Source organism: Thamnophis elegans, chromosome 7 (genome assembly GCF_009769535.1).
Source record: "Thamnophis elegans isolate rThaEle1 chromosome 7, rThaEle1.pri, whole genome shotgun sequence".
NCBI lineage: Eukaryota > Metazoa > Chordata > Lepidosauria > Squamata > Colubridae > Thamnophis > Thamnophis elegans.
This window is the reverse complement of record NC_045547.1, coordinates 37,920,253-37,948,227: the sequence shown is the minus strand read 5'-3', so window position 1 is coordinate 37,948,227 and position 27,975 is coordinate 37,920,253. Positions and strand designations below refer to the sequence as shown.

General features: G+C 40.0%; 1 protein-coding gene across 1 annotated transcript in view; it reads right to left on the bottom strand.

Annotated features, from left to right (window-relative positions):
- FGD6 (FYVE, RhoGEF and PH domain containing 6) overlaps positions 1 to 27,975 on the bottom strand; it is a 59,066-nt gene that overhangs the window by 1,341 nt on the left and 29,750 nt on the right. Inside the window, exons 8-20 of the mRNA XM_032221238.1 lie at positions 27,370 to 27,457; positions 22,196 to 22,246; positions 18,908 to 18,966; positions 17,779 to 17,850; positions 16,242 to 16,310; positions 14,031 to 14,114; positions 13,274 to 13,353; positions 13,065 to 13,167; positions 12,150 to 12,293; positions 11,942 to 12,044; positions 11,237 to 11,361; positions 7,879 to 8,007; positions 198 to 346 (exon numbers count right to left, since the gene is read on the bottom strand). Of these exons, the coding sequence (XP_032077129.1) occupies positions 198 to 346; positions 7,879 to 8,007; positions 11,237 to 11,361; positions 11,942 to 12,044; positions 12,150 to 12,293; positions 13,065 to 13,167; positions 13,274 to 13,353; positions 14,031 to 14,114; positions 16,242 to 16,310; positions 17,779 to 17,850; positions 18,908 to 18,966; positions 22,196 to 22,246; positions 27,370 to 27,457 (1,256 nt within the window). The remainder of the gene's footprint in view (positions 1 to 197; positions 347 to 7,878; positions 8,008 to 11,236; positions 11,362 to 11,941; positions 12,045 to 12,149; positions 12,294 to 13,064; positions 13,168 to 13,273; positions 13,354 to 14,030; positions 14,115 to 16,241; positions 16,311 to 17,778; positions 17,851 to 18,907; positions 18,967 to 22,195; positions 22,247 to 27,369; positions 27,458 to 27,975) is intronic.

Below are 27,975 nucleotides of genomic sequence, written 5' to 3'. Positions count from 1 at the left end.
AATTTTATAAATCTAATGAAACAAACTTCATTTACTCTAGTTTTTAGGTACTTCATTGAGAATATTAAAAACATATCTATGTTGGCAAAATAATTTCTGTACAATCAGGGAATAATCAATAATATCACAGACGCACAGACATAGATACATATAGGTACATACATACAAACAAATAAATAAAATAACTGGCCACTTACCTCTGTGCTGATTGGGAATCATCCGATCTGAATATGTAAAATAAAGTATTTTTGTGCAATAAATTGAAAACTTTAGATTCTAAGTGTTCATCTTTAACTTCAGCAACTGTAAAACCCAGTAAAGGTTGGCTCTCTAAAGCAGCTACATCCTAATATTAAAAAGAAACCCATAATTAGATGTGACTTTTCATTTTTGAAACTCTGAAAATGACATACAAGAATGTTTCTTGCAATTCTAGACCAATACCAAATCCTGAGTTTGAGTATAAATATCCCAGTTGTGAGCAAACAGGAATTACTTTGGTTCAAATCCTTCAATTATTTAGCTAATGGCTCAACACATAGCATTTCTACCCTACACTTCCTTCCAAACACATAAGCATGAATAGAAGAGTGATAACTCTCTTCCACTATTGTGGTTAGCCTGATATATATGCTACACTATCATTAATTTAGAAAGTAATCACTCACCAAGACTAGTTCTATATTTAGGCTTCATGAAGTCACCCAGTTCCCTTGAAATCTATCAGAATTGCTGGCAGTTGCTATGTGTGAGAATAATGAATTCCAGCTATACACGGTTAATTATTTTGTATGAATCATTTTACATATGTTATTTTTTTCCAATGATTTGTTTAAAGATACTCTCTACATTTAGTTCAATCACTTAATGATCGATCAAAATTATGTCAGTGCTGATTGAAAGGACTTATGAGCCTTGCCTGATGGTATGGCACTGCAGGGTCTCCACAGTCACGTGATTGTGATCTGCAATCTGTTCACATTTCTAACAGGTTACCACGTGTTTTCCTGTGCACCGCTTGGAGAGTCCAAGCGACGGGTTAAATCAGTCTGGTTGCCCTGGGACTGAAGAATCCTTTTCCTTGGCCACACCTCCTGGTGTTACTTGGCGCCAGAATTTTTCCTCAGTCTGCCCGTTCAGGACTTATATTTGTGAGCTCCAGTGTAATTTATCTAGGCTTGGACTCTTCTTCTAGTTTTTTCCTTTCTTTTTCCTTAATTTGTTGTTCCCATAGCTAACAGTTAATTGTCTCCCCTTTTTGCTTCACGTAATTTGATTTCTCCCAGAGACTCGGAGGTAGGTGTGGTGGTGGTGGGTGCTCCATTTGCCGCGCTGCCTTTGGACGGCAGCGGAAAGCTGCCTCATTAGCTTTAAAGCGTGGCAGGAGCGGCAAGGCTTCCGGCAGCTGCCGGCGTTCCCCTTTTAGTCGAAATTTGTTGTTTTGTGTTCTTCTCGCCCTTTGGAGGGCACAGCCTGCCACGGAGGGATGCGCGGCCGCTTTAAATTGTGTGGCTGCCATCTTTATCTCCTTCCCCCTCGCTCTGGAGCAGCAGCAAATTGGGAGGGCCTGATTTCGCACCTTTTCTCCCATTGGTGTTCCCGCTCAGCCACACTTCTGCAGATAGCCACAGGGTGGTTAGCTGGCCTTGATCGGGTCTCTGGCTGGGTCACTTCCACCCACAGCGTTTCCCCAAGTGGTGCTGGCATCTTGGCCACCTGGTGGTCATACACCGACACAGGGAGGATTTTAAAGTAATTTTTCTTTTTGCCTTTTATCCACTGATTCTCCCTGATCTATCTGCCTGGACTTGCAGCCTCGGCTGCTTTTCCACCTTCTCACCTCCCGTCGAGTGGCTGGATTCATTGGATTCATTGCAGAGCCCCATTTTTACTCCTCTGGATTTTTTCCCACAAAATGTTCCTGCTTCCACAATACCTGCGTGTCATCTGATCCAGCACCAGCCACCAGAGTCTCCTTCATCTCCTGACCTCCACCTGTATTGGCCTCTTGTCTGAAGTCTGTGCCATCAGGCCATGGAGCATCCTGGCCCATCTGACTCCCTTACGGTAGACCAGGCCCCTCTCAACTCCCTAGCAAGGGAACTTCTATAGGCAGGGGCAAGGGGGTAAGGAAGGGCAGGGTGGCCACTCAAGATAGCCATCCCTATAAGCACCTTCCGCGGCGACGACTAGGGATGCAAAGAGACGGCAGCGGCCTCTCAACAAACAATTTGAGAAGGCTCAATACCAGGCTGTGAGGGAGTGCCTCAACCTACCCCTCTGTGGGGTCAGTCATTCCACCACTACCAAGGGGGGATCGGCTGTCTGTAATTGATGAGGAAGTGGACTCCCAGGATCTCTCCCCGGATAGGTCTCTGGCTGAACCGAGCTCTGCTGCTTTTTCATGTGTTTCTGAGTCAGGACCTGCCCCCGAGGACCCTAACCCCGGGGGGCTCGCTGATCCTATCCTTGCCAGGCATGTTCCTCCTTCCAGGGACCCCGTTGGTTAGGACTCTGCCATAGCTCAGGGACCTGAGTTATCTGCCCACATGCAGGTGGTGGTTGCCCATGCCATCTCAGGGCATTGCCCAGGGGATGCAGAGGTGTGACCAAGCACCCGTCGCTCCCAGCTCTTCTCAGCCAGGCAGGAGGTTCCCTTCACTGCCAGGCAGGTCCGTCACCCATCTCTGGAGTCCTTGGCACTAAGCAAGGCTTCCGTTTTGGAGGACCCAGATCAGGAGGAGCAGGAGCTCTCGGAGGACGAGGACCTTCCTCCGGATGCTCCTGCCTTCTCGGGTCTCTTTAAGCCTAGCCTATTTAAGTCCATCTTGCACAAGGCTAGGAGCACCACCCAAGTGGGTACTAAACCTAAGACCGTGCAGGGATTCTCGGATTCCGCTCTGGTCAACCCCAATGCTAGCATGTTTAACGTTCAGGCCCCTCAGCAAGAGCTGGTGCTGGTCCCCAATCTCTTCATGGATGTCATTCAACGGCAATGGGTCCAGCCTGGCTCCCTGGCTGCGCCCAGTGGCGGGGACAAGAAGCTGTACTCAGTTGATCCCGCGCTGGAAGACATCCTGGTCCTGCCATCTGTAGACCCCCCTATAGCGGCTCTTACTTTTAATTCGGTCCTTCCAGCTGACTTGTTGGAAGGCCTCAAGGCAGAGGACAAAAAAGCAGAGAAGGCCTGTCACAAGACTCATCAGGCAGCAGCTTGGGCCATTAAGGCGTCTTCATCTGTGTCCTTCTTTAACAGAGCCTCTGTCATTTGGCTGCGTGAGCTTCAGGCTAAACTACCAGCAGGAGACACTCGTCTTCGCCAGGACATAACAAAAATTATTGCAGCGTCCCAGTATTCAGCTGATGCCTCCCTTAACGCGGCCAAATTCACCTCTAGGGCATTAGGGTCCAACGTGACCTCCCATCGCCTCGTCTGGCTCCATCACTCGGACCAGAAGAACAAGTGGAAATTGGCGTCTGTCCCGTTTAAGGGGTCCAAATTATTTGGGGAGGTCTTAGACACCTTCTTGATTGAATCCAAAGATAAACGGAAAGTTCTGCCCACACTGAACAAGAAACAGGATTGCAAATCCTCTCCCTATTTCAAGAGGCAGTCCTTTTGTCCCAGTGAATCTGCAGGATCCTCTTCCGCTCCCTCGAACAGACCAACTGGTCAGTCAGGAGATAGGTTCCAGGACAGGCAGTCCTTTTAGGACAAGGGTAGGCAGCAGTTCAACTACCACAGGTCCAACCGTGGCGGGGCCTCCAACAGGCCCTTCCACAAGTCCAAGTGACCATCAATGCTCCCCTCCCATTGGGGGCTTACTCCAGCTGTTCGCTCCCCAGTCGGCACTGACCAGGGAGGATACCTGTGTCCTCCAGACTGCCAGGGAGGGGCTTTCCTTGGAGTTTCTCTCCCAACCTCCTTGAAACTTCATCCGTTGTCCAGCCCCCTCTTGCCCTCTCAAGAAGGAACTCATGGCCTTTTTTTTATAATATATACCTGTGTTGTTGTTTTTTCTTTTTTTTTCTTTTGTTTTTCTTTTTTCCCCGCTTTGTTTTTTGTTCTTTTTGTTTTCTTTGTTTTTTTTTGGTGTGTGTGTGTGTGTTTTTTGTTTTTTTTTCCCACTGGTGTGGGCATGTATTGTTTAAGAAACAAAAATTATTATTATTATTATTATTATTTTAATAACAATTATAGTCAAATGAAAATGGATATATTAGGATGGTGACATGTATGAGTATTTGAGTTAAAATGCTCGAGTTAACATGAACTATGTTTGTTGATTGTGGAAGTGATGCGCAAAAGTCTATTTGTAACCAACTGATACACTTTCTATAGCATGTAAAGAAGGATGTTGTATTTGTTTTAAATTAAAAATTAAAAAATTTTAATAAAAAAAAAAAAGAAGGAACTCATGGCCCAGGAAATTCACCACCTCCTGGAGATCAATGCTGTGGAACAAGTTCCACCCAACCAGAAGGGAGGGGATTTTATTCCATTCTTTTCCTGGTGCCCAAGAACTCAGAGAGGTGGAGAACCATCTTGGATCTCAAGAATCTCAACCATCACATCGCATACAGGAGGTTCAAGATGCAATCCCTACAGACTATCCTAGTGGGGATTCGCCAGGGGGACCTCCTCACGTCCATCGACTTGAAGGAGGCTTATATATACATTCCCATTCGGCCACAACATCGAAGTTTCCTGTGGTTTTTCTATGCTGGCCGACACTATCAGTACAGGGCCCTTCCATTCGGCCTGTCATCGGCACCCAGAACCTTCACAAAAGTTCTGTCAATTGCTGCAGCACAACTCAGGCGCAGGCCCATAAGGCTTCAATGTTACCTGGATGACATTCTCATCCAATCGTCATCCAGGAAACAGGCCTTATGGGACCTCCACATTAAAATGAGGTCCCTCATGAGTCACGGGTTCTCCCTGAACCTGGACAAGAGTCATCTCATCCCAACTGCCAAACCCATCCATCTGGGGGCTGTGATAGACACCTCAGTGTGCAGGGTGTTACTTTCCCAGGACAGGATAGACAGTTTAGTATCCCTGACCCACAAGATTCTGGGGTTGAGGCAGGTCTCCATGCTACTCCTATCACAACTGTTGGGGAAGATGATCTCCTGCATCTTGGTCGTTCTCTGGGCACGTCTTCACTCCAGAGAGTTGCAGTGGCTTCTCCTGCCCCATCAAAGAGCCAACAGGAGCAACTCATCCATGAGGGTGTGGATTCCCCTGACCGTGAAGAGGTCTCTCAAGTGATGGCAATCGACTGCTCTGCTGAAGGGACACCTGTTCAAGGAGCCCACGAGAGTAGTCATCTTGACAGATGCCAGCCTTGACGGTTGGGGGGCACACATGGGACATCGCGTAACTCAAGACAAGTGGTCTCCAGCTGAAGCAGCCTGCAACATCAACTTCTTAGAGCTACGAGCGGCCAGACTCGCCCTACGACATTTTCACCGGGACATTCTTCATCAACACATCCTCCTGATGACGGACAATGTGGCCACCAAGGCCCATATAAATCGCCAGGGCGGCATCAGGTCCAGGAAGTTCATGGCAGAGGCAGAGGTCCTGGGCAGTGGGCGGAGCGTCACGTTGCATCCATTCGCTCTGACCAGATCTCGGGAGTGGACAATAGGCAGGTGGACTGGTTGAGCAGGACCACCATAGACAGTGCAGAGTGGCGTCTGGATCTGACCCTGTTCAACCAGTTGTCTCACAGATTCGGCACCCCAGTGATCGATCTGTTCGCCACCCGAGAGAACATGCAGCTCCAGCGCTTCTTCTCCCGCTTCCACTAGCCAGGGGCGGAGAGGACGGATGCCCTTCGATGTAGATGACCTCAGGGACCTCTGTACGCCTTCCCACCGCTTCTGTTTCTACCACAGGTAATCTGCAAGATCATCATGGAAAGGGAGGAGGTCCTTCTCGTAGCTCCCCACTGGCCTCGCAGGTCATGGTACGCTGACCTCGTCAGCCTGTCGGTGTAATCTCCATGGCAGATTCTCGGGACCAGGTCTCCCTCAGCCAGAGGGCCATAGTCACCCGGACCCCCAGTGGCTCCAGCTGGCCGTCTGGCACTTGAGGGGGATCTCCTAAGAAGCGAAGGCCTGTCGGAGGAGGTTGTGCATACCATCCAGGCGCCCAGATGACCATCAACGACCAGGATGTATGATTCCACGTGGTCCACTTTCGCCAAGTGGTGTGACAACTACTGTCTCGATCCAGTCACTGTACCTGTTTCCCACGTACTGGACTTTCTATACGGGGGCTGGATAAAGGTCTCGTCCCCAATACCCTTCATCGTCAGGTCTGACGATCCGATCCAGTCCCTCAGCAAGATCTCAAGGGTTCACTGTTTCCTTAAGGGTGCCTCCAACGTACGCCATCCGGTGGTTCACCGCTATCCCACCTGGCAGTTATCAGTGGTCTTACAGACTCTTACCTCTCCGCCCTTTGAGTCTCTACGTACGACATATCTTCATCACCTCAGTTTAAAGGCTGCCTTTCTTGTTGCAATAACATCTGCAAGACGCATTTCGGAACTGGCAGCTTTATCAGTCTGGGAGGATCTATGCGTCGTCCACCCAGACAAGGTCGTACTGCGTCTGGACCCTGCCTTCATCCCGAAGGTCAACACCTGATTCCACAAGATGCAGGAAGTAATCCTGCCTAACTTATGCCCACGCCCCAACCACTTGAGGGAACGTGGTTGGCACAAGTTGGACATCATATGGGCCCTGTGGATATACATCTGACGCTCTGCAGACTTCCGCAGGGCAGAGGCCCTCTTTGTATCATTCCAGCCTGGCTCCTTGGTTAAGAATGTGACATCTTCCACGGTCGGTAGGTAGCTCAGAGCATGCATTGCAGCTGCATACGAACACCAGTCCAGGGCGGTACCCTGGCACATTACCGCCCACTCCACTAGGAGCGTTGCCACCAACGCGGCCTGGGCTACCCAGGCTACCATCGAAGACATCTGCAGAGCGGCTACTTGGTCATCACCATCACCCTTTGTCAGGAACTATAAATTGGACATGTATGCTTCGGCCGAAGCATCGTTTGGCAGGCGGGTTCTACAGATAGTTGTTTCCACGACTGAATCCCGAGACTGTTCTTCTGCCCGCCCTAGTGACATATAATTTGGGTATGTCCCGTTGCTTGGACTCTCCAAGCAGTGCACAGGAAAATGACCATTGGTTTACCTGAAGGGTCCTTTCCTGTGCACCGCGGGAGAGTCCAACCCACTCTGGTTTCTCAGTCCAAGGATTTGTGACCGTCGTGTCAACTTGAACTTTCTTTTACTGATTCATCACGCTTTCCAGTCTTCACGGTTCCAGACCATCTCAAAATTCTGGCGCCAAGTAACACCAGGAGGCGTGGCCAAGGAAAAAGATTCCTCAATCCCAGGGCAACCAGACTGACTTAACCCGTCGCTTGGACTCTCCCGTGGTGCACAGAAAAGGACCCTTCAGGTAAGCCAATGGTCATTCTCCATGTGTTCACCATTTGCAATCTTGCATACTAGATGTTCCAGAAAACCAGCAGGGAAGGTCCCAAGCTACAATCACCTGCTGAGAGGACTCCCTCTAGTTTCTGGTGGCTGATTGAAAAAGGTTCAGCCAGAAATAATAGCTTGACAACATGATCACTTAGTACCACAACCAGGAGTGCTGGGATTTTGGTCATTGAGAGAAACAGTCATGTGACCTCTCACTTAATGATCACTTCGCTCAATGACTGAGAAGTCCAGTGTCAATTGTGGTCATAAGTCAAGAACTATCTGTAAACGGAATCCTTAGGAGTGTCATTCCAACATTCTATATGAAATGTTTTCTCAGTTTTTCATTTCTTACCTCACTAGCAGCATATGTGTATAGCACTTTATTTTTTATCACAAACCACAGGTGTTTCCATGGTTTCTTAGTGCCCTTTGATCTGTACAGGTAACCACTTATTGAAGAATCTTCTGTATTAGCTGATACCTATAATGAACACAAGTATGTAGTTTAATTACAAGAGACTGTAATATAACTGCTCCTCTCCCTGATGTACTGATCATTATCTTCATTATAATCTTGCTTAAAATATAGTTTCAGTTAAGCATAACTGCTTGCTACATTTATATGCTACATTTTTATTAATTTACTATCCAAAATGTTCAAGTTCTATTACTAAACTGACTTTTCAGCAACTTTTGTACTCTATGACACTTTCAACATTTCCAAAAAAACCTAGGAATCAGTCTTACTCTCCTGTTAATTAAACATCCTTCAGTCAAGTAGCAAAGGGATCCCCAACCCCCAGGCCTTTACTGTGCTGTGCAAGTGGTGAGGGTTTGTGTGCATCTGTGCGCACACACAGCTCCATTTGTACAAGCAGCGGGAACTCACACATGAAGCTGCATTTGTGTGAGCGGCAGGCGCTAATGCACAGTTTCATTTACGTGAGTGGAGAATTCACACCTGCAGCTTACATGAAACCATCCCTTTCTCCCCTCCGCCAGACCGCCAAGCTGAAAATGTTGGACCGCTGAAGTAGAGAACTATTTTTAGAACAAATAAAATATTTTACAAAAGTTATATAGAAAATAATGTTGATTCCAATATACTATAGCAAAGCTATGAAAAGTCTTTAAGAGTTTGGTTTGTTTATTTCTTGGACTCTTATTTCATGTTATATTCCCATGAATATATGAATGAATGAATGAATGAATGAATGAATGGACAAAAACAATTTACAATTAGGTCTTATATTAAAATCTTATTAAATAGATCAGGGGTGTAAAACTCAAGGCCCGGGGGCCGAATCTGGCCCACGGGGTGCTTAGATCTCAGCAAAGGACTGGCCCGCAGTGCTTCTGCCAGTGAAAACGGAGCTCAAGTGGGCTTTGTGCAGCCCCCTCAAGCTCCATTTTCACTGGCAGAGTGTTGCAGGAGCCCATGCAGCCAAAAACAAAGTTCACAAGGGCCATGGGCAGCACTCCCAAGCTCCATGTTCACTGGCAGAGGGTTGCAGGAGGCCATCACAGCTGAAATGGACCTCGGGAGCCCGTTTTCGCTGGCACAGCGCTCGGGCAACCACAGGACCCCTGATACAAGTGACATCAATCTGGCCACACCCACCCTGGCCATGCCCACCCCAGCCCCCCAACGTCAAACAACCCTGATGCGGCCCTCAATGAAATCGAGTTTGACTGAAATAAATCAATCAGATACATATTTTAGCTTCTACTCTGTCTATTCCATTCTCTCCAAATCAGAATCTCAATAAGAAACCCAGAGCAATTAAATTGAACAATCGTCTTCTGAGAATTTCAGAAAAGATATTTTCTAGCCTCTCTAAACATACCAGGGATTGTGTTACTTGATTTACTAAACTCCACTTTCTGATTACTCTTCTTCTCATTACTGTTTTTCCTCACAAAACAATATGTTTCTCTATAGTTGAATCTGATGCTGCACTTCTATATTCACCTAGGATCAAACCCATCTCACACAATGGGACTTATTCCTAGGTAAAAAGGAATGTGCTGTAAAGGAAATTTTGTTATTATTCCTTTTGCATCTGAGAATACACTGTGGGCAATTTGTTGTTTTTAAGATCCTTTTTTAAACAACATTTTTATTTTCAATTATACATATATAGGCTGCATATAATGGTTGTTGATGCCTTCTGGAAGTGTTGAGCTATAATCTTTCACCTCCATAGCCAGTATGAACATTTTAAGTATCTACAAATGAAGCACATTATAATTCATTATTTTGATGCTATTGTTAAATGCAATTCAGCTTGATTTGATGGTGGATAAAAGCATCAGATATTTTTCAGCGCAGAATACATACAATTCCTATTAAAACTAAAAAAAAATACTAGCATTTACTTTTCTATAAAGATATCTTTTAATGAAAAATTAACTCATATTAGGAATCCCAAAGAAAAATTGAACATGGGCAAAACTCAAATCTCAACCTTCTATAAGTGGTATTTTGTATTTCACAAAACATCGCATAACATTCTTCCCAAGATAAATTAAAAATTAAAGCAAAAGAATTACAGCAGATGCTAAAAGGTTTCTGACAGCAGGACTTAAACTATATAAATAATTTGTGTTCAGTAAATACTCAGAGGGAGCCAGTCTGGTGGAATGATTAATGGCTTCAGGCTAGAAACTGAGACACCATGACTTCTAGTCCTGCCTCAGCCACAATGCACCTTGGGCCAGTCACTCACTCTTAGCTCCAAGCCCATGTGAGGAATGATAGTGATCATCAACTAATCACAATCCATCTCTAAGGCAGATCTGATACTAGCTTATACAAGCCCCATGAAAGAGGTTACTAGTTAATCTTAAAGTGAAGCAGAACAGAAAGCTTATTGGATCAAGGTTGACATCAAGACATTATCTAGCTTTCTCAACTCAAAACAGGCCCAGCCTTGGAGAAACTTTCTCCTCTACCCAAGATTCAGATAAAATCCTAATCCAATTTGCAAATCTGTGTCATTCACTGAGAAAAATTTTAATAGTCAAACTTCCTATTAAAAATTGTCAGCAAATAAGTTCAAATTGGTTTGATTCTGTTTATGTAGCAAAAAGCTCCCTACCAAAAGAACCCCATGCTAAAATGCTAAAGCTTAGCATGACCATAAGAAATTGTTAATATTTTTTTAAAAAGTCTTCTGTAGAGTTAAAATATGGTGAGATCTAGAAGGGACACTGTATTCTGTAAGGGACATTTATTTATTTGATTACTGTCTCTTTGTATTATTAACACATATATATTTTATCACTTTATTTCTTCCTACCTTATTGCAAAATTGGACTATGTACTATATTTGATTTCATTTTTAAGGTCATAAGATTAATAAATCAATAAACTATAACCACTCCCTCTCAACCCTAGGAAAGAGGCAAAGATAGAAGAGTTCTGAAAAATTGACAAATTGGTTTCAGACTTTTCACTATCTTGATGAAGCTCTGAATTACATGGGAATAAGGCAGGTAATCTTGCCTGCAATCCCCAAAAGAATATTGGGGGAGAGAAAGGGGAATCAGAAAGCAGAAAGGACAGAATAAAAAGAAGTAATGTTATTCTACAACTACTATCTTTGAAAAGAGCAACAGTTAGATGTCAATACATTTGGTCTCTAATTAAGCAACAGGTCTTTATTTGTATATACAAAAAAAATTAGTGCTGAGAAGATCTGACATACTTCCTTCAGTGCAGCTGGAATTTTTTTCTGCTTCCTGCCAGATGGAATACTGTGTAATACTGTAGACAAAGCATTAGTTGGCGATCGGTGATTTAGTGGCGATCCATTTTTAGAAGTGTACATATCTGAAATCAAGGTAGCAATTACAGTTATTTCTGATTTAGAGAACTAAAGGAGTGAGTTTTTAGTTTATCATTTATTAATTTTATAAGCTATAAATCATCTCTGATTATATTTCTATACAATATTTCAAAAACAGCTTGTAGCTTTTAAAATGTCTTAATGTTCAAGTGATTGTACAGCTATTCTGAATGTTTTGCTTGCTCATTACTTCTGATCATAGGTGGAATATTGGTGATCAAAGACTTGCAGGCAACAATTTTCATCTCAGATAGATGAAAGTTTTTTTTTAAAGTAGCAGACATTGTAACTCAAAATGGCTGACTGCAAATAATTTAAAAGAGTAAACAAGATAGGTTTAATCAAGAGATATATCTTTATGCTTGAAAAACCACAATACTATAAACTAAAAATATTGCTAAATAATGCCTAGCTTTTATATTTAGGATTTTTTTGTATTTAACTCTTGAAGTACCATTTTAAATGAAAAATTACTATTGTAATTTTAAAAATTCTAATCCCTGAAAAATATCTAAAGTAGATATATGAGCAAAAGTGAAAAACAGGCAAACATTTAATTTTAACCTTGTTTCTGCAACTCTTTAAAGCAATGATCACACACTCTTGCGGGGTGATTTTTCATGTAGTCTAATCCATGTTTATTTGATGAACAAGCTTGGCAGATTATCTGAAAAAAGAAACAGGTTATTATATGCACATAGATCTTTTTCAAATGCATTTGTCTCCATTTTTTCTCCTTTTTTTAAACCTAACAATATTATTTTTTTACAACCTTCCCACAAGCTCTGCAGTGGTGCCTTCTCCATGTCAGAGTGAATTCAGTGGTACAAATCATACACATGGTAGCTCTGGTATCAGGAATCCAGATTGGAGCTTTGGATCCTACAGGTCTTTCTTCTTCTTTTTCTTGGTCTGCCTAAGGAAGAGTGAGAAACATTGTATGCAGAAAAATATATTTACAGGATTTTTATTTTTTTCTATTTATTATGTAGAAAAGTACATATTACAGGCTCATTATCAATATCAGCACAATTTCTTAGATTTCAATGTATATTAGAATGGGAAATTAATTTTTTATTGAAGGATAAACATTCTCAGCAAGGTAAAGGAAGGTCTCTTCTCATATCTCATACAGTCAGAGTTGGGCAAAGATGTTTAGGCAAGGGTGGGTTCTGCCAGGCACTACTGCCGGTTCGCTTGTGGGCGCGCTTTGTGGGCGCTTGATGCGCACTCTGTGTGCATACGCAGTGCAATAAAAATTGTTCTGCACAGAAGTGAAAAACAAGATGGCTGTGCCTACGGCGGTGCCTGGAAAACCGGTTCGGGGGTGTGGCAGGCCTGGGTTGCTGCCGGTTCCAGCGACCCAGGCTGCCAAACCACTACCGGTTTGACCAAACCGGTCTGAACCAGTAGGAACCCACCACTGTGTTTAAGCTGTATAGATTATTTTTCTGTCCAGTACAGGAAATGCAAAGTTGGAATATACCCACCCAACAATAGATTGCTCAGCCTTCTCTTGGGTCCCAATGTACAGAAAGAATTATAAAATCTCTTGAGTGTTGAGCATAACATGGTTTCAACGTTTATCATTTCTCTCTCTCTCTCTCTCTCTCTCTCTCTCTCTCACACACACACACACACACACACACACACACACACACACATATCTTCTAGAAAGAAAGCTTACCTCTTCCAGACTTTTACTAGGGTTAAAAGTGATTCTTTTTTTGGTGTAGTCTTCAATTGACTGAGAGATCGTTTCTAACCATTCATCTCTTTCTGTGGCAGAACTGTTGGGATTAAATACACACACTAGATAAGCAACTTCTTTCAGAAAACATCACTAAGTAGATTTTCCTTTGACTTTATAAGGCTTTTTTGGGGGGCAACACTTACTTTGCTGAGAGGATGAAGGATCGTTCTACACTTTCTATGTTCAATTCATTTTGATAAGCTTCATGGGTTGGCTTCTTAACCTGGCAAGGTAGTAGAAAGTATAAAAAGAGAAATGTTCTATCACTTGTCATATTGAAAAATTAAACAAATAAGAGAATGACATGCTACCCCAGCCACAAAGCAGATTTGCTTGGCAGGACTAGCCATGCTATGACTCACTAATTAATTTGTGCCACTGTTCTGATTGTGTCTGCAGGCAAGATTTGCAAATGGTCAAGCCTAAGATGCCATGGAAATAAACCAGTGAACTAAAACTGATTTTTAAAAAACCCTGAAAGGAAAAAGCCAAAAAGCCATAGATAAGGTCAGTCATAGGACATGCCTATCTGTAGAACAGCCAGCAGATCAGTTCTCCTGAAATAAGCTGGAGAATGGTGCTTATTTGTTAGTGAGACCTGAGAAGGCTGTATGATGTGAACTGGCTCAAATGGTAGAACTGGGAACAGTCTAACATATAACCAGAAAATCTGACAAACTGTGGAAAGAACTTGCCATCTCTGCTATTTCCCTGCACTGCTTTTTTTTATTGCTACCAAGCTTTTCTGAAAACGAGACAGCTAATAGTTACCTACATTTAGCAGAATGTTCAGAGTAATTGATTTCTCAAATAACAATTTCAGACTCTTAATTTTAGTGCACAAGTTCAAACTACGTTTTGTAAGGCAAACTACTGTACAAAATAATAATAATCACTCACTTTCATTCCAGCCAGCGATAGCATGTTGTTGAGTTTATACATTCCAGACTGCAGAGGCGTTGTATACAACAGGGTGTCATTAAACTGCAAAGCAAATTATTTTTTAAATGTAACTGATATAACTACATATCAACTTAACAACTGTACAAGTCTAGTGTAGAAGGTCTACCTCATTCCCATCTTAATGAGCATATAGCAGAATAGACATGAGATTTGTCTTCTTCCTTAGGGCTTTTCCTACCCATTTCTCAAGAATAAAATTCAGATTACAGTAATTTCTATATTTATGAAGAATACAAAAAAATGATAAAATTGCACTGATAAACATGAAAACATTAATATTAATTAAATGTCAATCCTTTAGGATAGACCTAAACAGGAAATACATACTCCACAGGAAAACTAGAATTATATATTTTATTGAAATTAGTTGTAACAACAGAATCTTGGAAATCCAAAATATGTGTTACCTCCCGTCCTTCTTATACCTCAGTGAACTAAAGAAAGCATTTGTCTCAGTTGCTCCAAATATATTTGTACCTTAAAGACATCTTCTGATGTTCTGATTTTTACAGCAATATATTGGAGAAAGCAGTGGAAATAGCTAATCCTTAAAAATAGCCTTTAATTTGCAAAATGCACTTAGATTATTTGCTTTGTATGAAACAATGCAAATCTTACAACATATTCTTGATTAACAAACATCCACTTCACTCTATTTTCCTCCTGCAACTGGTGAGGTATTTTGCCCCAAAATACTAAGATCACACTGAGCCTCAAAACTAATAGACATACATTTACAAATGTATCTAATTGCTCTTTTAAAGCTATCCAATCTAGCAGTCAACCCTACTTCTTATGGGAATGAATTGCCCAAGTTCATATATGTTGTGCGAAGACATTATTTCTTCTGTCTGTCTTAAATCTTCTAATTAGCTTCACTGGATGAAGCATGTCCTAGTGTTTTGAGAAAAAGAAAATCTTCCCTCTGTTTACTTTCGCCATGCCATGCCATGCCATACACCTCAATTACATTCCTCCTATCGATCATTTCCAGTTTAGTTTGCAGCCAACACACTCCAGTCAATTCCTACTTCCAGATCTGAGCAAGCAGACAGAATACATAAAACAGCTGGAAAAATCCAGTTGATGTTTATTTATTTAAAATTAGCAAAGAGCAAAAATTTGTAACTGGTAAAAGAGGATGAAAGGCAGACATAACCACGGAAAGAGACTCTTAAAGTCAGGCAAATATTTACATTATCTACATATGTGTATATTAAAAGGACATATCTTTTAGGGTCATTGCAAACAGCATTGTTGGCAACTATCATGGACAGTCCAGAGCTAATGGACTTTCATTTTCATTTTTTTTTTCCATTTTACTTTATTTGTATGCCGCCCTTTTCCCCGCAGGGGACTTTGGTTATTTTAGCCTTAAGCCTTTTTTGTACATAACAGCAGCAGAACAGAGATAGAAAGCAGGTCACTTAGATGATCCTTCTATTCTGTGCCATATAAAAGTTCTATGAAATCCTATATTACTTGCTAGTCTTTAAGCTGGAATTGTTTTATTGTATGGAATTTTATTATATGGAATTTGTTGAAACTAGACTCTTACTTGTCTGCTGATCAATATGATTCAGTTCATAAATTACAACAAGCTATGATTTCATTTTGTTTGGTTTCAGCTAAGTCAGCTATGCACATTCAGTCAGTATTTTTGGTAAACAATGATTTATGGCTTAGTGAAATGTATGAACCTAATCAGGTCACTGTTGAAACATACTCCAGCTTTCTGCATTCATTATATATGGCAATTTTTTGCATCTTAAGTTGGAGATTGCAATTTAAGTCAGATATTTAGCATATTGTTAAAAGAATTATGTGATTATGAAATACATATTTGAATTGTATTTAGTCATTTACCAAGTACAATTCAAACATGTTATAGATGAAAAGTAATTTTTACATTACAAGAAGTGAGCTGCTTGTTTGAACTTTGAGGGGAATCTTTCTCAAGAACAAAAAGACCACGAAGACCACCAACTATGGAGCAATTCACTTATGGAATATTAATGAAGCCACAATAAAAGAAACATAGTAGCACAAATTGCAATGTAAATTATTCAAAACCATTAGCTGAAATTGCTAGCTGTTGGTATTTAGTTCTCCATTAAAAATACTTTAGCATTAAGGTGTGCATCTTACCAAAAAAAACATTCTTGGCTGCATTACTTTCCGGGACAGTTTCATCAATGTTCCTTCTTTCAAAAAAACCTGGTCAACAAATATACACAGAAAATCAGCCAAGATCATATAAATCTCCTATCTAGTAGTAATGTACTAAACTCCAGACTCTTGGATATGCCTTTGTGAATAGGCTTTCCTTTTGGCCTAACTCTGTAGCAAGAGAATAAAGTTGCTTCTTACACAAAAAGTAACAAGCCTTACTTTCCATGCAGAAATTGGTTCTTCTTGGCCAGAAAAAAATTCAGCATTTGCAGCTAGGTAGAACATTGTGTGTCACTTTTTCCAAGCCCAGAAAAAACAATCTTTAACTTATTTCACGATTTTAAAAAAAATATTGACTTTTGTGGATAATTTACTCTAAAATAAAAGGAGCTGAGTTAAGGAAAAGCATTAAACATTGGGTACAGAAGAAAGGAAGTTGCTTGGACCTTTGATGAGGAAGTGGCAGGAAAATTCTATTGATTTAGTTTTCATGTGGGAATATAAAGGATTACTACCGCCACTTACTTTTGCTTGCTATATTTTAGGGAGCTTTTGCTTGGGCTCCTATGATGGTAAACTTTGGGACTGCTACATGGATCCCTGTTTGAAGATTTACCAATTCTGTCAAACCTTTGATTGTGTTGACAATGGCTCCACCCAACCTTCTTTTAGAGCTTTTGAAGACTGTTCCAGGATCTATGAAAAAGCCTGTGCTTTCAGAGCTCTACTAGCATCTTTGAATGTATTTTGGATCTGGATTTTTTAGGTGGGGTGGGCTTACTCTGTGGATAACCTCTCCCTCCCCCCCCCAAAGGAACTGCAGTAGAGAAATCAGGTTTCTTACAGAAACAGTATAAATAGCCATAATGGTATATTTCCTGATGGGAGGGGGCCGTCCTATGACAACTTTCCTGCAAGAGCAGATCTTGAGGGTTCCAGAGTTCCTTCAGGCTCCTTTGTGTAAGATAATGTTTCTGTAGAAATTGCTATTGCATTTTCTGGTGAAAAAATACTACTTTTCTTCTTGAGCCAGCTTCAGTCTCCCTGCAGTTACATCTTGGAGCTAGTGTTATTGAGAGTATGTGTATGACCCTTATAATAAGTAAAGAAGGCCATAGAAGACAGATCCAAAAATAGTTTACATTTTATTGGATAGGGAAGCAATCCAATTGCATGGGAGGAAAGGAATAGAGAAGCTAATTAATAATCCACAGACTACATTTAAAACTAGATGCTAGAAAAAGGAAGACAAGGCTGGATCAGTCTATGTAGATCTCCATGGAGCACCAACAAGCACCATGAAACAGTGGGCTGTGCTTTTGACATCATACTTTGCTTTGTCCTGTCTCTTGCAATGGCAGTAACTCTCTTGCTTTTAAAAAGAAACAAAAGTTAACATCCCAGCTAGAGATGAATAATTATTATTTTTTCCTTTCAGAGCTATTAATATGCAAAGGGAATGAAAGGAAAGACTTCAATCTATAGTTTTCCTGGGATATCTAAATGAACTTACCCTCCCAGGCTGCACAATCTCATGATGACCAGTTAAGCTGTATTGTATTTGCATAAGCTTCTGGAAATTATCCTGGAAGGTGAAAGAAGAAATGTTACTGTCTAGTTTTTTAACATCTTTTATTATTTTATTTTTGTTCACTACTATATTCTTTTGTTTATGAACTGCCCAAAGCTGTTGAGAGTTGAGTATTTAATAATAATCCCAAATAATTTATGACATAAATAAATATCAGAAATCATTCACATGCAATCAGCCAATATGGCTGTACATCCTCTCATCAGTATATATATATATGCTGGTCTTGTTGTATTCGGGTCTTTTCCCATGTAAGATTGAGATTGTCTTGGGAATCTTACACGGGAAAAGACCTGAATACAACAAAACCAGCATACCAACACCCATGAAAATCTACGAATATGTATGTATGTATGTATGTATGTATGTATGTATGTATTTATTTATTTATTTAGTGTCACAACCCCTGGTATGCCCAAATATGGGAGGAAGCCTACTACTTCCTATCTTACCTAACCTAACACAACTGCCTAAGATGTAATACAGCACAGGTTCTAATCCCAGTAAGGGTATGGCTAGCTGATGAGAGCTAAATAGCTTGAAATAGATCTATACTAGTCTCCCTTTATTTATTTATCAGTATAAATACAACACACACACACACACAGATATACACACACACAAACACATACACACACTCTTACTGTGGCTATATATATTAAAAATACAACCATAGCATATTTTAAGAATTTTAATTTTAAAAATAATAATTTAAACATTCATAATTTATTTTAATTTATATATATATATATATATATATATATATATATATATATATATATATATATATATATATATATATATATGGTTTCATTTTAATGTTGTAAGCTGCTTAGAGTTGCCTTGACGTGAGATAGGTGGAAAACAAATGTAATAAACAAATAACAATGCTTAAATATATTTAGATACATTTCAGTAGAAACAAATTATCAACAGCATGTACAAATATAATAATATTCATTTGAGCTTTGTGGCAAAGCAATAATTCAAATTTATTATAGCAAAAATGGTGTCTGCTATTTTAAAACTTTACAACTGGAAAACCACTTACCCCCTGTTTCATAATGTCATTTGCATGATTGGCCACTTCTATGACAACAGCAAGAGCATCTTAAAAAGAACATAGAATTATTCTGATATATTCTTTATTGATTTACTATGTATTCAATACTTACATTCTAACTCTCCTATATGGGCACTGCTTGAAAAGTATCAGAAATAGATTGTTCTAACGGAAGAAATCACCTTACAGAAAATTGGTACCCTTCTTAATAAGACACTTTAAAAGCAATCAAACTACAATAAGCTAATTAAGGACTTCCAACTTATCAAGAAAATCGTAACGATGGTAGTTCATGAACTTGATTACTGCATTTCTATCTGTGGCTGTCTATGAAGATGATTCAGAGGTTACATATGATACAAAATCAGTGACCAAATTGTTAGCAAGGGAAACCAGAATATCACCCATTTAGAGTTGCTGCACCCATTACCAATTAACTTCTAGGCCCAATTAAATTACTGGGTTTTAAATTTGAATTTATATGGCAGTGCCTGCCCATCCTGTAGGACCTCCAGAGCAGACCTGCTCAAAATTTCATTCAGCCATGAAGTAAAAGGGAAACAGATCAGAAAAGGGGCTTCTCAGTGGGTTACCCTATACAAGACAGCACTCTGCATCCAAGGGTGCACTTGGCTGTCCTTTTAAAATAGGCTTTGTTCGCTTAAGTAGTGGTAGGAGGCAGTTTGTTCTTTCACTGTAATCTGGAATTTAATTGTATTACTGTACGTGAGACTACTGGATTGCCTCATGCTATTTTATATAGTATTTTATATCTACAAAAATCGTAGTATTGGATAGTATAATTTTAGAGGGAGTAAAATGAAATATTTAATAAATATATTTCAGCAAGTATTTACAGCTTACCATGGAGAACTATGAATTTCTTTAAGTAGCTGCAGTTACAATCAGTATAAAACCGGCTGTATACTTAAGTTCAAACATTATGTGGAAACACTTAGGTGTTATCTTCCAGAATGCATTTAAATCATTTAAACTCCTTACATAAGCTGGTCATACATTGGATTTAAATATCTATTATTATGGATGGTTACTTGAAATTACGGAACTTAAAACTTAACACATCTGGGAGGATGCCAACCTGGGCAGTCACCACATCGAGCATAGCATTTCTCTGCTATTCATTATGGGAGCCCAGCCATTTTCAAGCATGAATCTAGAAGGTCAAACTTCTTGAAAAAATAGTAGAGAGAGCCTGTTCTTAAGTGAAGTTTAAGACATTTCCACAGAATCCTTTTTGAACTGTGCACAACCAAAAAGTCATCTCTTCTGCCCTTGATGTCATATCACAATCAATAATAGCATCATGTTGGAAGGGGAAGTGAGAACTCTCATTTCAGTTGCCCAAAGTGGTACATACAGATGAAACTCGAAAAAATTAGAATATCATTCAAAAGTTCATTTATTTCAGTAATGCAACTTAAAAGGTGAAACTAATATATGAGATAGACTCATTACATGCAAAGCAAGATAGTTCAAGCCGTGATTTGTCATAATTGTGATGATTATGGCTTACAGCTCATGAAAACCCCCAATCCACAATCTCAGAAAATTAGAATATTATATGCAATCAATAAAACAAGGATTGTACATAGAACAATATCGGACCTCTGAAAAGTATAAGCATGCATATGTACTCAGTACTTGGTTTGGGCCCCTTTTGCAGCAATTACTGCCTCAATGTGGTGTGGCATGGAAGCTATCAGCCTGTGGCAGTGCTGAGGTGTTATAGAAGACCAGGATGCTTCAATAGTGGCCTTCAACTCTTCTGCATTGTTTGGTCTCATGTCTTCATCTTTCTCTTGGCAATGCCCCATAGATTCTCTATGGGGTTCAGGTCAGGCGAGTTTGCTGGCCAAGCAAGCACAGTAATCCCACGGTCATTGAACCAGGTTTTGGTGCTTTTGGCAGTGTGGGCAGGTGCCAGGTCCTGCTGGAAAATGAAGTCAGCATCCCCATAAAGCTCATCTGCAGAAGGAAGTATGAAGTGCTCCAAAATCTCCTGGTAGACGGCTGCGTTGACCCTGGACTTAATGAAGCACAGTGGACCAACACCAGCAGATGACATTGCTCCCCAAATCAACACAGACTGTGGAAACTTCACACTGGAATTCAAACATCTTGCAGTGTGTGCCTCTCCAATCTTCCTCCATACTCTGGGTCCTTGGTTTCCAAATGAGATGCAAAAGTTGCTCTCATCAGAAAAGAGGACTTTGGACCACTGAGCAACAGACCAGGTCTGTTTTTCTTTAGCCCAGGTAAGACGCTTCTGACGTTGTTTGTTGTTCAGGAGCGGCTTGACAAGAGGAATACGACAATTGAAGCCCATGTCCAGGATCCGTCTGTGTGTGGTGGCTCTTGATGCACTGACTCCAGCCTCAGTCCACTCCTTGTGAAAGTCCCCAACACTTTTGAATGGCCTTTTCCTGACAATCCTCTCCAGGCTGCGGTCATCCCTGCTGCTTGTGCACCTTTTTCTTCCACACTTTCCCCTTCCACATAACTTTCTATTAATGTGCTTTGATACAGCACTTTGGGAACATCCAACTTCTTTTGCAATTATCTTTTGAGGCTTTCCCTTCTTATGGAGGGTATCAATGATGGTTTTCTTCACAACTGTCAGGTCAGCAGTCTTTCCCATGATTTTTTCTGCACAACTGTCAGGTCAGCAGTCTTTCCCATGATTGTGATTCCTACTGAACCAGACTGAGAGACCATTTAAAGGCTCAGGAACCCTTTGCAGGTGTTATGGCTTAATTAGCTGATTAGAGTGGGACACTTTGAGCCTAGAATATTGCATCTTTTCACAATATTCTAATTTTCTGAGATTGTGGATTTGGGGTTTTCATGAGCTGATAAGCCATAATCATCACAATTATGACAAATCACGGCTTGAACTATCTTGCTTTGCATGTAATGAGTATCTCATATATATTCATCTTTTAAGTTGCATGACTGAAATAAATGAACTTTTGCACGATATTTTAATTTTTTGAGTTTCACCTGTAAATCTTCTCAATTGCTTGACTACAATTAAACCACAGAATGGTAAACTTTATGTAGCTTTAGCATTCATTTAAGAATGATTTCTAGGCAATTACCAGAACAACTTTTTCAACTAAAAGCAAAGCTTGTTTGTTTTTGGAAACACTGCAGTGAGCTATAATAATAAACCCATTCCTGATCTCAGAAGATTTTACATTCCTTGATTCTGCAAAGATTTTTATTTCAATAACTAATATTCAACAAAATAATTACCCTGAGTATCTTTGAAGTCAGCTGAATCTTCTAAAAGGTTCTTTAGATAATCTGCAAGGGGAATAGAATGATGTTATTATCAAAAACAACCATGGGATCAATAAAAAATAGTGACCTGAAGTTCGAAAATATGAAAGTTTTATACAAGCTAAACCAGACAATATTAAGGATTTTTAAGTATTGAAGGGTTCTGACAAATTGAGATACAAAATACTGGCATGTTGTATGTGAGGAAAATTTATCTCTTTGCTATGAGGAAATCAGGAGCATTTAGTTTCAAGAGAGAAAGAAATTACTGAAAATTCTGACTGCACTTTTACCACTGTGTTCAGTAACATGTCTTGCTAACAGTTTTGCTCTTGGCCACTAGGTGGCGGCACTAACTACAAAATAATTTCAGTAAATCAGATTCCTCAAATCTGTGGAGAGAGAGGGAGAGAGAAGGAGAGAGGGAGAACATTTCAGATTCATTGCTTAAAATGGCAATGTCTTATCTAAATGGTAAGACACCCAAGAAGACTCAGACAAAGAAGTGGAACTGATACACTTTTTATCTAACCCAAACTTCCTTTCACCTTTTCTGCCTTAATATCTATGCAGATCTCTCACAAAAAAATAGTTATTTCTATGAGCTTTCCTTAAAATTCACAGTATAATATAATCCATCTTCTGAATCCACCTTAACATAATTCTTTTTTACACATAAAGATTTCTTTCTACATTCAAGTTTAATATGGCAAAGATGTTAGGGGGGAAAGCCACCTTTTAATTCTACAGAAACACAGCATTTTTGGAATATTTATTTCAAGTATTTGAACTAATTAATGCAAAAGTTAAGGAATACACAACAGTGCTATTCTGGCAAAGAAGTATAAAAAAGAGGATGTTGTAAGTAATAATAGTCCACAGAAAGAAGAGGAAGAGCATAAGGATATGAGTAAACGGAAGGAAGGGAAATAAATGATCCTTTTGAGTCAGAAAAAACCCGGAGGAACATTTTGCTCCTCTATTAAAGTAGTTCTTTTCTATCAGAGATTAATCTGAGCCAGAACTGTTCTAGAACCAGCTGTCCTTTTCTATAGAACAAGGAGCTCTAGAATATATATAATTTTACAATTGCTCCAGTGGTGGGTTCCGGACTCTGTCGCAGCCGGTGTGCATGCGCAGGCCACTACCCTGCGACACCCAGCTGCTCGGTGGAGGTCGTGCAGGCGCCGCATGTTGTGCATACATGCGCAATTGCTGATTGCATTATAAACTGCAGTGGAACGCGAGCGGGTGGGCCAAACAAGCCACCATACCGGTGCAGTGGCCGCTGCTCCCAGCTACTACCGGTACGACCGTACTGGTCCATGCTGCCCAGAACCCACCATTGAATTGCTTCCAAAGTATATACTAGGTGAAACTTGCAACATAATCTAATCTGTTTGTGGGGGATTAGAAGGGAAATTTGCTAATTTAATGCATAATTAGCTTGAGCCCACATGCTATAAACCTAAAACCACCTTAATTATTATGGTTGCAATAATACCACCCAAAGTTGTATCACATCTTGACTGACTTAAAATTCTGCCATTTCTACCACTACATTAGAAAGTAGCACATGAAAAGGAGAACAAGTCATTTAGTTTTTCTTTAGCTGGAGGACAAAGGAAGAGGGGTTAATATAAGCTGATGCAGTCAAACAATTATACAGTATGTAAATGGTACATTGTGCAGCTATTTTTTCAGTTTACTTTATCTAGTGTTTGTATACAATAGCCTGATTTAGAAAGAGGCTCCCTAATCCTTTCCTCCAGCCTCAGTTTACAATTTGCTATACTATGAAGATGCAAAAGAAGATGGTGTTTGATGAAGTGAAAATATATTTTTATTATTAAATAAGAGCACCGGAGAGACAAATAAGGACACTTTCCCACAGTACAGAGTGACCCTCTATCTGGGACATTTTTAAAAACAGACCTCCCCCCTTTATTATGTTAGTAAGAATCTTCTTAAAATATGTTATTTCAATATAATGACATAGTATATCTTAACATTTATACTGGTAGTCCTTGACTTAAAACCAAATTGGGTCTGGAATTTTGATCCTAAGTTGTTGTGGTCATTAAATGAAATGCCCATGTGATCATTTTGCTAACAACTGCAATCTTAGCTCTCCCAGTTATAGTTGCTAAGCAACCATACAAGTTGTTAAGCAGACAGAGTAAAAGAGCTGTCTGCCAAAGAAGGACAGACAGTTCCCCTCCATGTTGGAAGGAACTCCTGCATTAGACCAGAGAAAGAAATTTTAGATCTTCAGGATCCAAGCTTCCTTCCTCTGGTTCCCATCTCCTCCGTGTGCAGAAGGGAATAACTGTGCTGGAATGGAGAAAGGGAACTGGGATTCAAGCTCCCTTTCTCCGGCCTACTGCAGAAGTTCACTACTATTTCATTAACTACCTGCAATTAATTCTCAAAAATGTAACAAAAAGGAAAACACTGAGTCTCTATATTACAGGAATAGAGCTATATTAGTCTATGACGGCACAAAACCTGGTAGCACCTTTTCCAAATATCATGGTCATTTCCTTAAAAAAAACCAGACGTATCAATTTCGTGATCCAAATCAAATGGATTGTTTGAGAGGCTATTCTTACTATACTGCATTTCTTTTTTAAGTACCAAGGGTCATTTTCTCTTATAAATAGTTTCAGCCACAGGAACTATATCTCTTTCTAATTTCTTTCATTGAATGAGTAACTGGAAAGTTCAGGATTGTAACAATGGTTCTCGGATTACTGAGCTACTGAATTGTAGGCCCCAATAATTCATCCAGCTGAATCTATTCAGTCTCACTGACTTAAAGGAGCTAAAGTAACTGGAAGCGTTTCATGGTTCTGTCTTAAAGCCCCAGGCAAACAAAGACTTTCCTTTTTATCTAGGAACTAGTTATAAGGATTATGCATTGTCCACAATAAGATATGCTACTCATATCAAAGAATGGAAGCAAAAACATGCGTACATCTGCACATGTAGCTTTTATGTTTTCAGAGATTTATAGAAACAGCAATATTTCCTTACAACAAGCATATTTCATATTTAGCAATTCAGGTAAACAAATCCAAAGAAGTGAATAAATCACTTATTTGTTCATATGTAAATGATTAAGTAGAGACTAATTAACAGAATTATCATTTAGATTGCATAGTCAACTAAATAATAAGATGGAAGAACTTTTGTCAGTCAAGAAAGACAACTTGCTAAGTTACTTTCTTTCATATTTCACCCAGCAGTTTCAAACTTTTCCAAAAACCACGTATGAACAACAAGACCAGAACCAACATTTATATCTCCTGATCTGCCACTTGCACTAACATACTATCAGAAAAAAAGTGAGGAAACCCGAATAGCGTGGAATTCATTAACTCATCAAAAATACCATTCTTTGCACCTTTGGCAACAAAAGCAACATTTCTATAATTTGTAAAAATTAGCATTAAATACAAATTACCTCTCATTGATCACAAAAGAGAGTTTCAACTCATTCCCATAATTAATAATGAATGCAGGCAAAATATTAAAAATAAAATACTTCCCCTCCCCCCCCCCCAAATTTCTGTTTTCCATGCCAGTGGAATACAAAAATAATATCCCGTTTACTGTTGGAAATTCTGCTTCATTTTTTTATTGAAAGCATCAGCTCTTAACTTTTGGTTTAAATAATTTTAAAGCACAGTTATTAGTAATTGGTAAAATTAGTAATTCTAATCACAGCTATTAGCCAGTGAAAGAGTTACTTCACCTATAAAAATGTTAGCTATTATGTAGCAGTTAAAGTAATCTATTAGGTGGACAGGAGGATGTGAGCATCTTCAAAACTTCATCAATGGGATATGAATGGTTCAGACACTGTAGTGACGTGCGGTGAGGTTTATGGCTGGTGAGGCAAAAAGAAAGAAAGGGGCTTTTGGCCGCTGTCAAGAAAGAGGCTTTTGGCTGCTCCAGCGCTGTGTCTGACATAGAGGCGGGACGCATCCCGCCTCTAATGGCGGACACAGCGCCGGGGCTTTTGGATGTCCAAAAGCTGTGTCCGCCATAGAGGAAAAACTTCCTTAGACTAACGGAAGACTTTAAAAGCAGAGAGGACCTATGGAAAGCTTCAAAGAATCAATGCTGGATAGAATCAAAGCTGCCTTGCCGCCCCGGCGCTAGAGGCAAAAGCCGCCCTGCCGCTATGTCCAAAAACCCTGCCGCTATGTCCGACATAAAAAAAAGTGCCAGCCCGTGGGCCAGCAGAGACAGATAAAACACACACACACACACACACACACAAATTACTTACAAATTACATTAATTTTGAATTCCTCCCCCTCCCTCTGACCCACCTACCTTTTCCAGCTGTTTCACAGAGGATTTCAACTCTGCTCTTGTCTGCCATGATGAAAATGTAAAAATGTAAAAGGAAAAAGGCAAGAGCTGCTGAGGTCAGGCTGGGTTAGCTGCTGCCAGAGTCCCCAATGGATGACTCTGCTTAACTGTTTTAAAAAAGCCTCTAAAAAAGTGTCCTCTACAGGAGGAGGCGAGAGAACCACGTGCCTCATCTACATAAGGAATTTTTCGGCTTTTAACCCTTGCTTAACTCTGCTCGCGTGATCATAAAGATAGACTAAATGAGGCACGTGGTTCTCTCGCCTCCTCCTGCAGAGGGCGCTTTTTAGAGGCTTTTTTAAACAGTTAAGCACTAAGCAGAGTCATCCACTGGGACTCTGGCAGCAACTACCTCAGCCTTTTTCCTTTTACATTTTTCTTTTCTTTTCATGATGACAGTGGTGAGGCCCTGCCTCCCCTGCCTCCCCTGCCTGCACATCCCTGAGACACTGTAATCCTATAATTTGGTTCTGAAGGAAATAACAGTAAGTATTTTACAGAATAAAAATACCTCAAAAATGTCTTATGCAAATGAATGAGCATACACTGGAAATTCCCACTTTTGTTACATAGTTTTCTATTATTGCTTACCCAAATATTTCACATGCAAGATTTACTCATTAAAATACAGAACAAAGTGATACTTTAAAACATTTAATTTTTTTTGGGGGGGGGAATCAAATGTCTTATACAAAATACTACTATCCCTTTATTATGTACATTCACCGACACAAATAGTTTTAGTTTGTAAAGTTTAGCCTTACCTGTTAAAAGAAGCCTGTATTGAGGGATCCTCTGAACTGGCTTCAGCAAATAGTGTTTCAGTGCCAAGTTAGCACAGCGGGGACTCATCTGAAAAATAAAATTCTAGAATTTCCACACCAACTAACTTCATTTAAAGCAACCTACTTTAACACTTAGTGAGTCAATTTGAGCCAGACGAAGCAGTTATCTATCCTTGTGTCTATATGTTAATTTTTATACCACCAGAGGACTAACATGGGCTGGCTACACTTTAGAAATGACCTCTAACAATAAATAGGATGTCATTTTGCTATGATTTTAAAAGCTTCACTGTTTTGTCTTTGGTCATTCCCAAATGAGCTGAATATAATTCATCCATTCTAGGCAGATACCCAACTATAAAACATTGAAGAAAATTGCTATTTTTCTTCTTAGTGAAGCTGAGACATTATGCCTTCATATAGATTCATGTTCAAATATGCAATGATAGATTCATAGATTTACATACAAGTACACAAAGAAACTATACATGGAGGAGTGGTGCTTTAAATGTTCATTTTGGCAAAAGATTTCATATGAAGTGAAAAATGATTTTACCAAAAGCCTTGGCTAATGCTAACATTTAA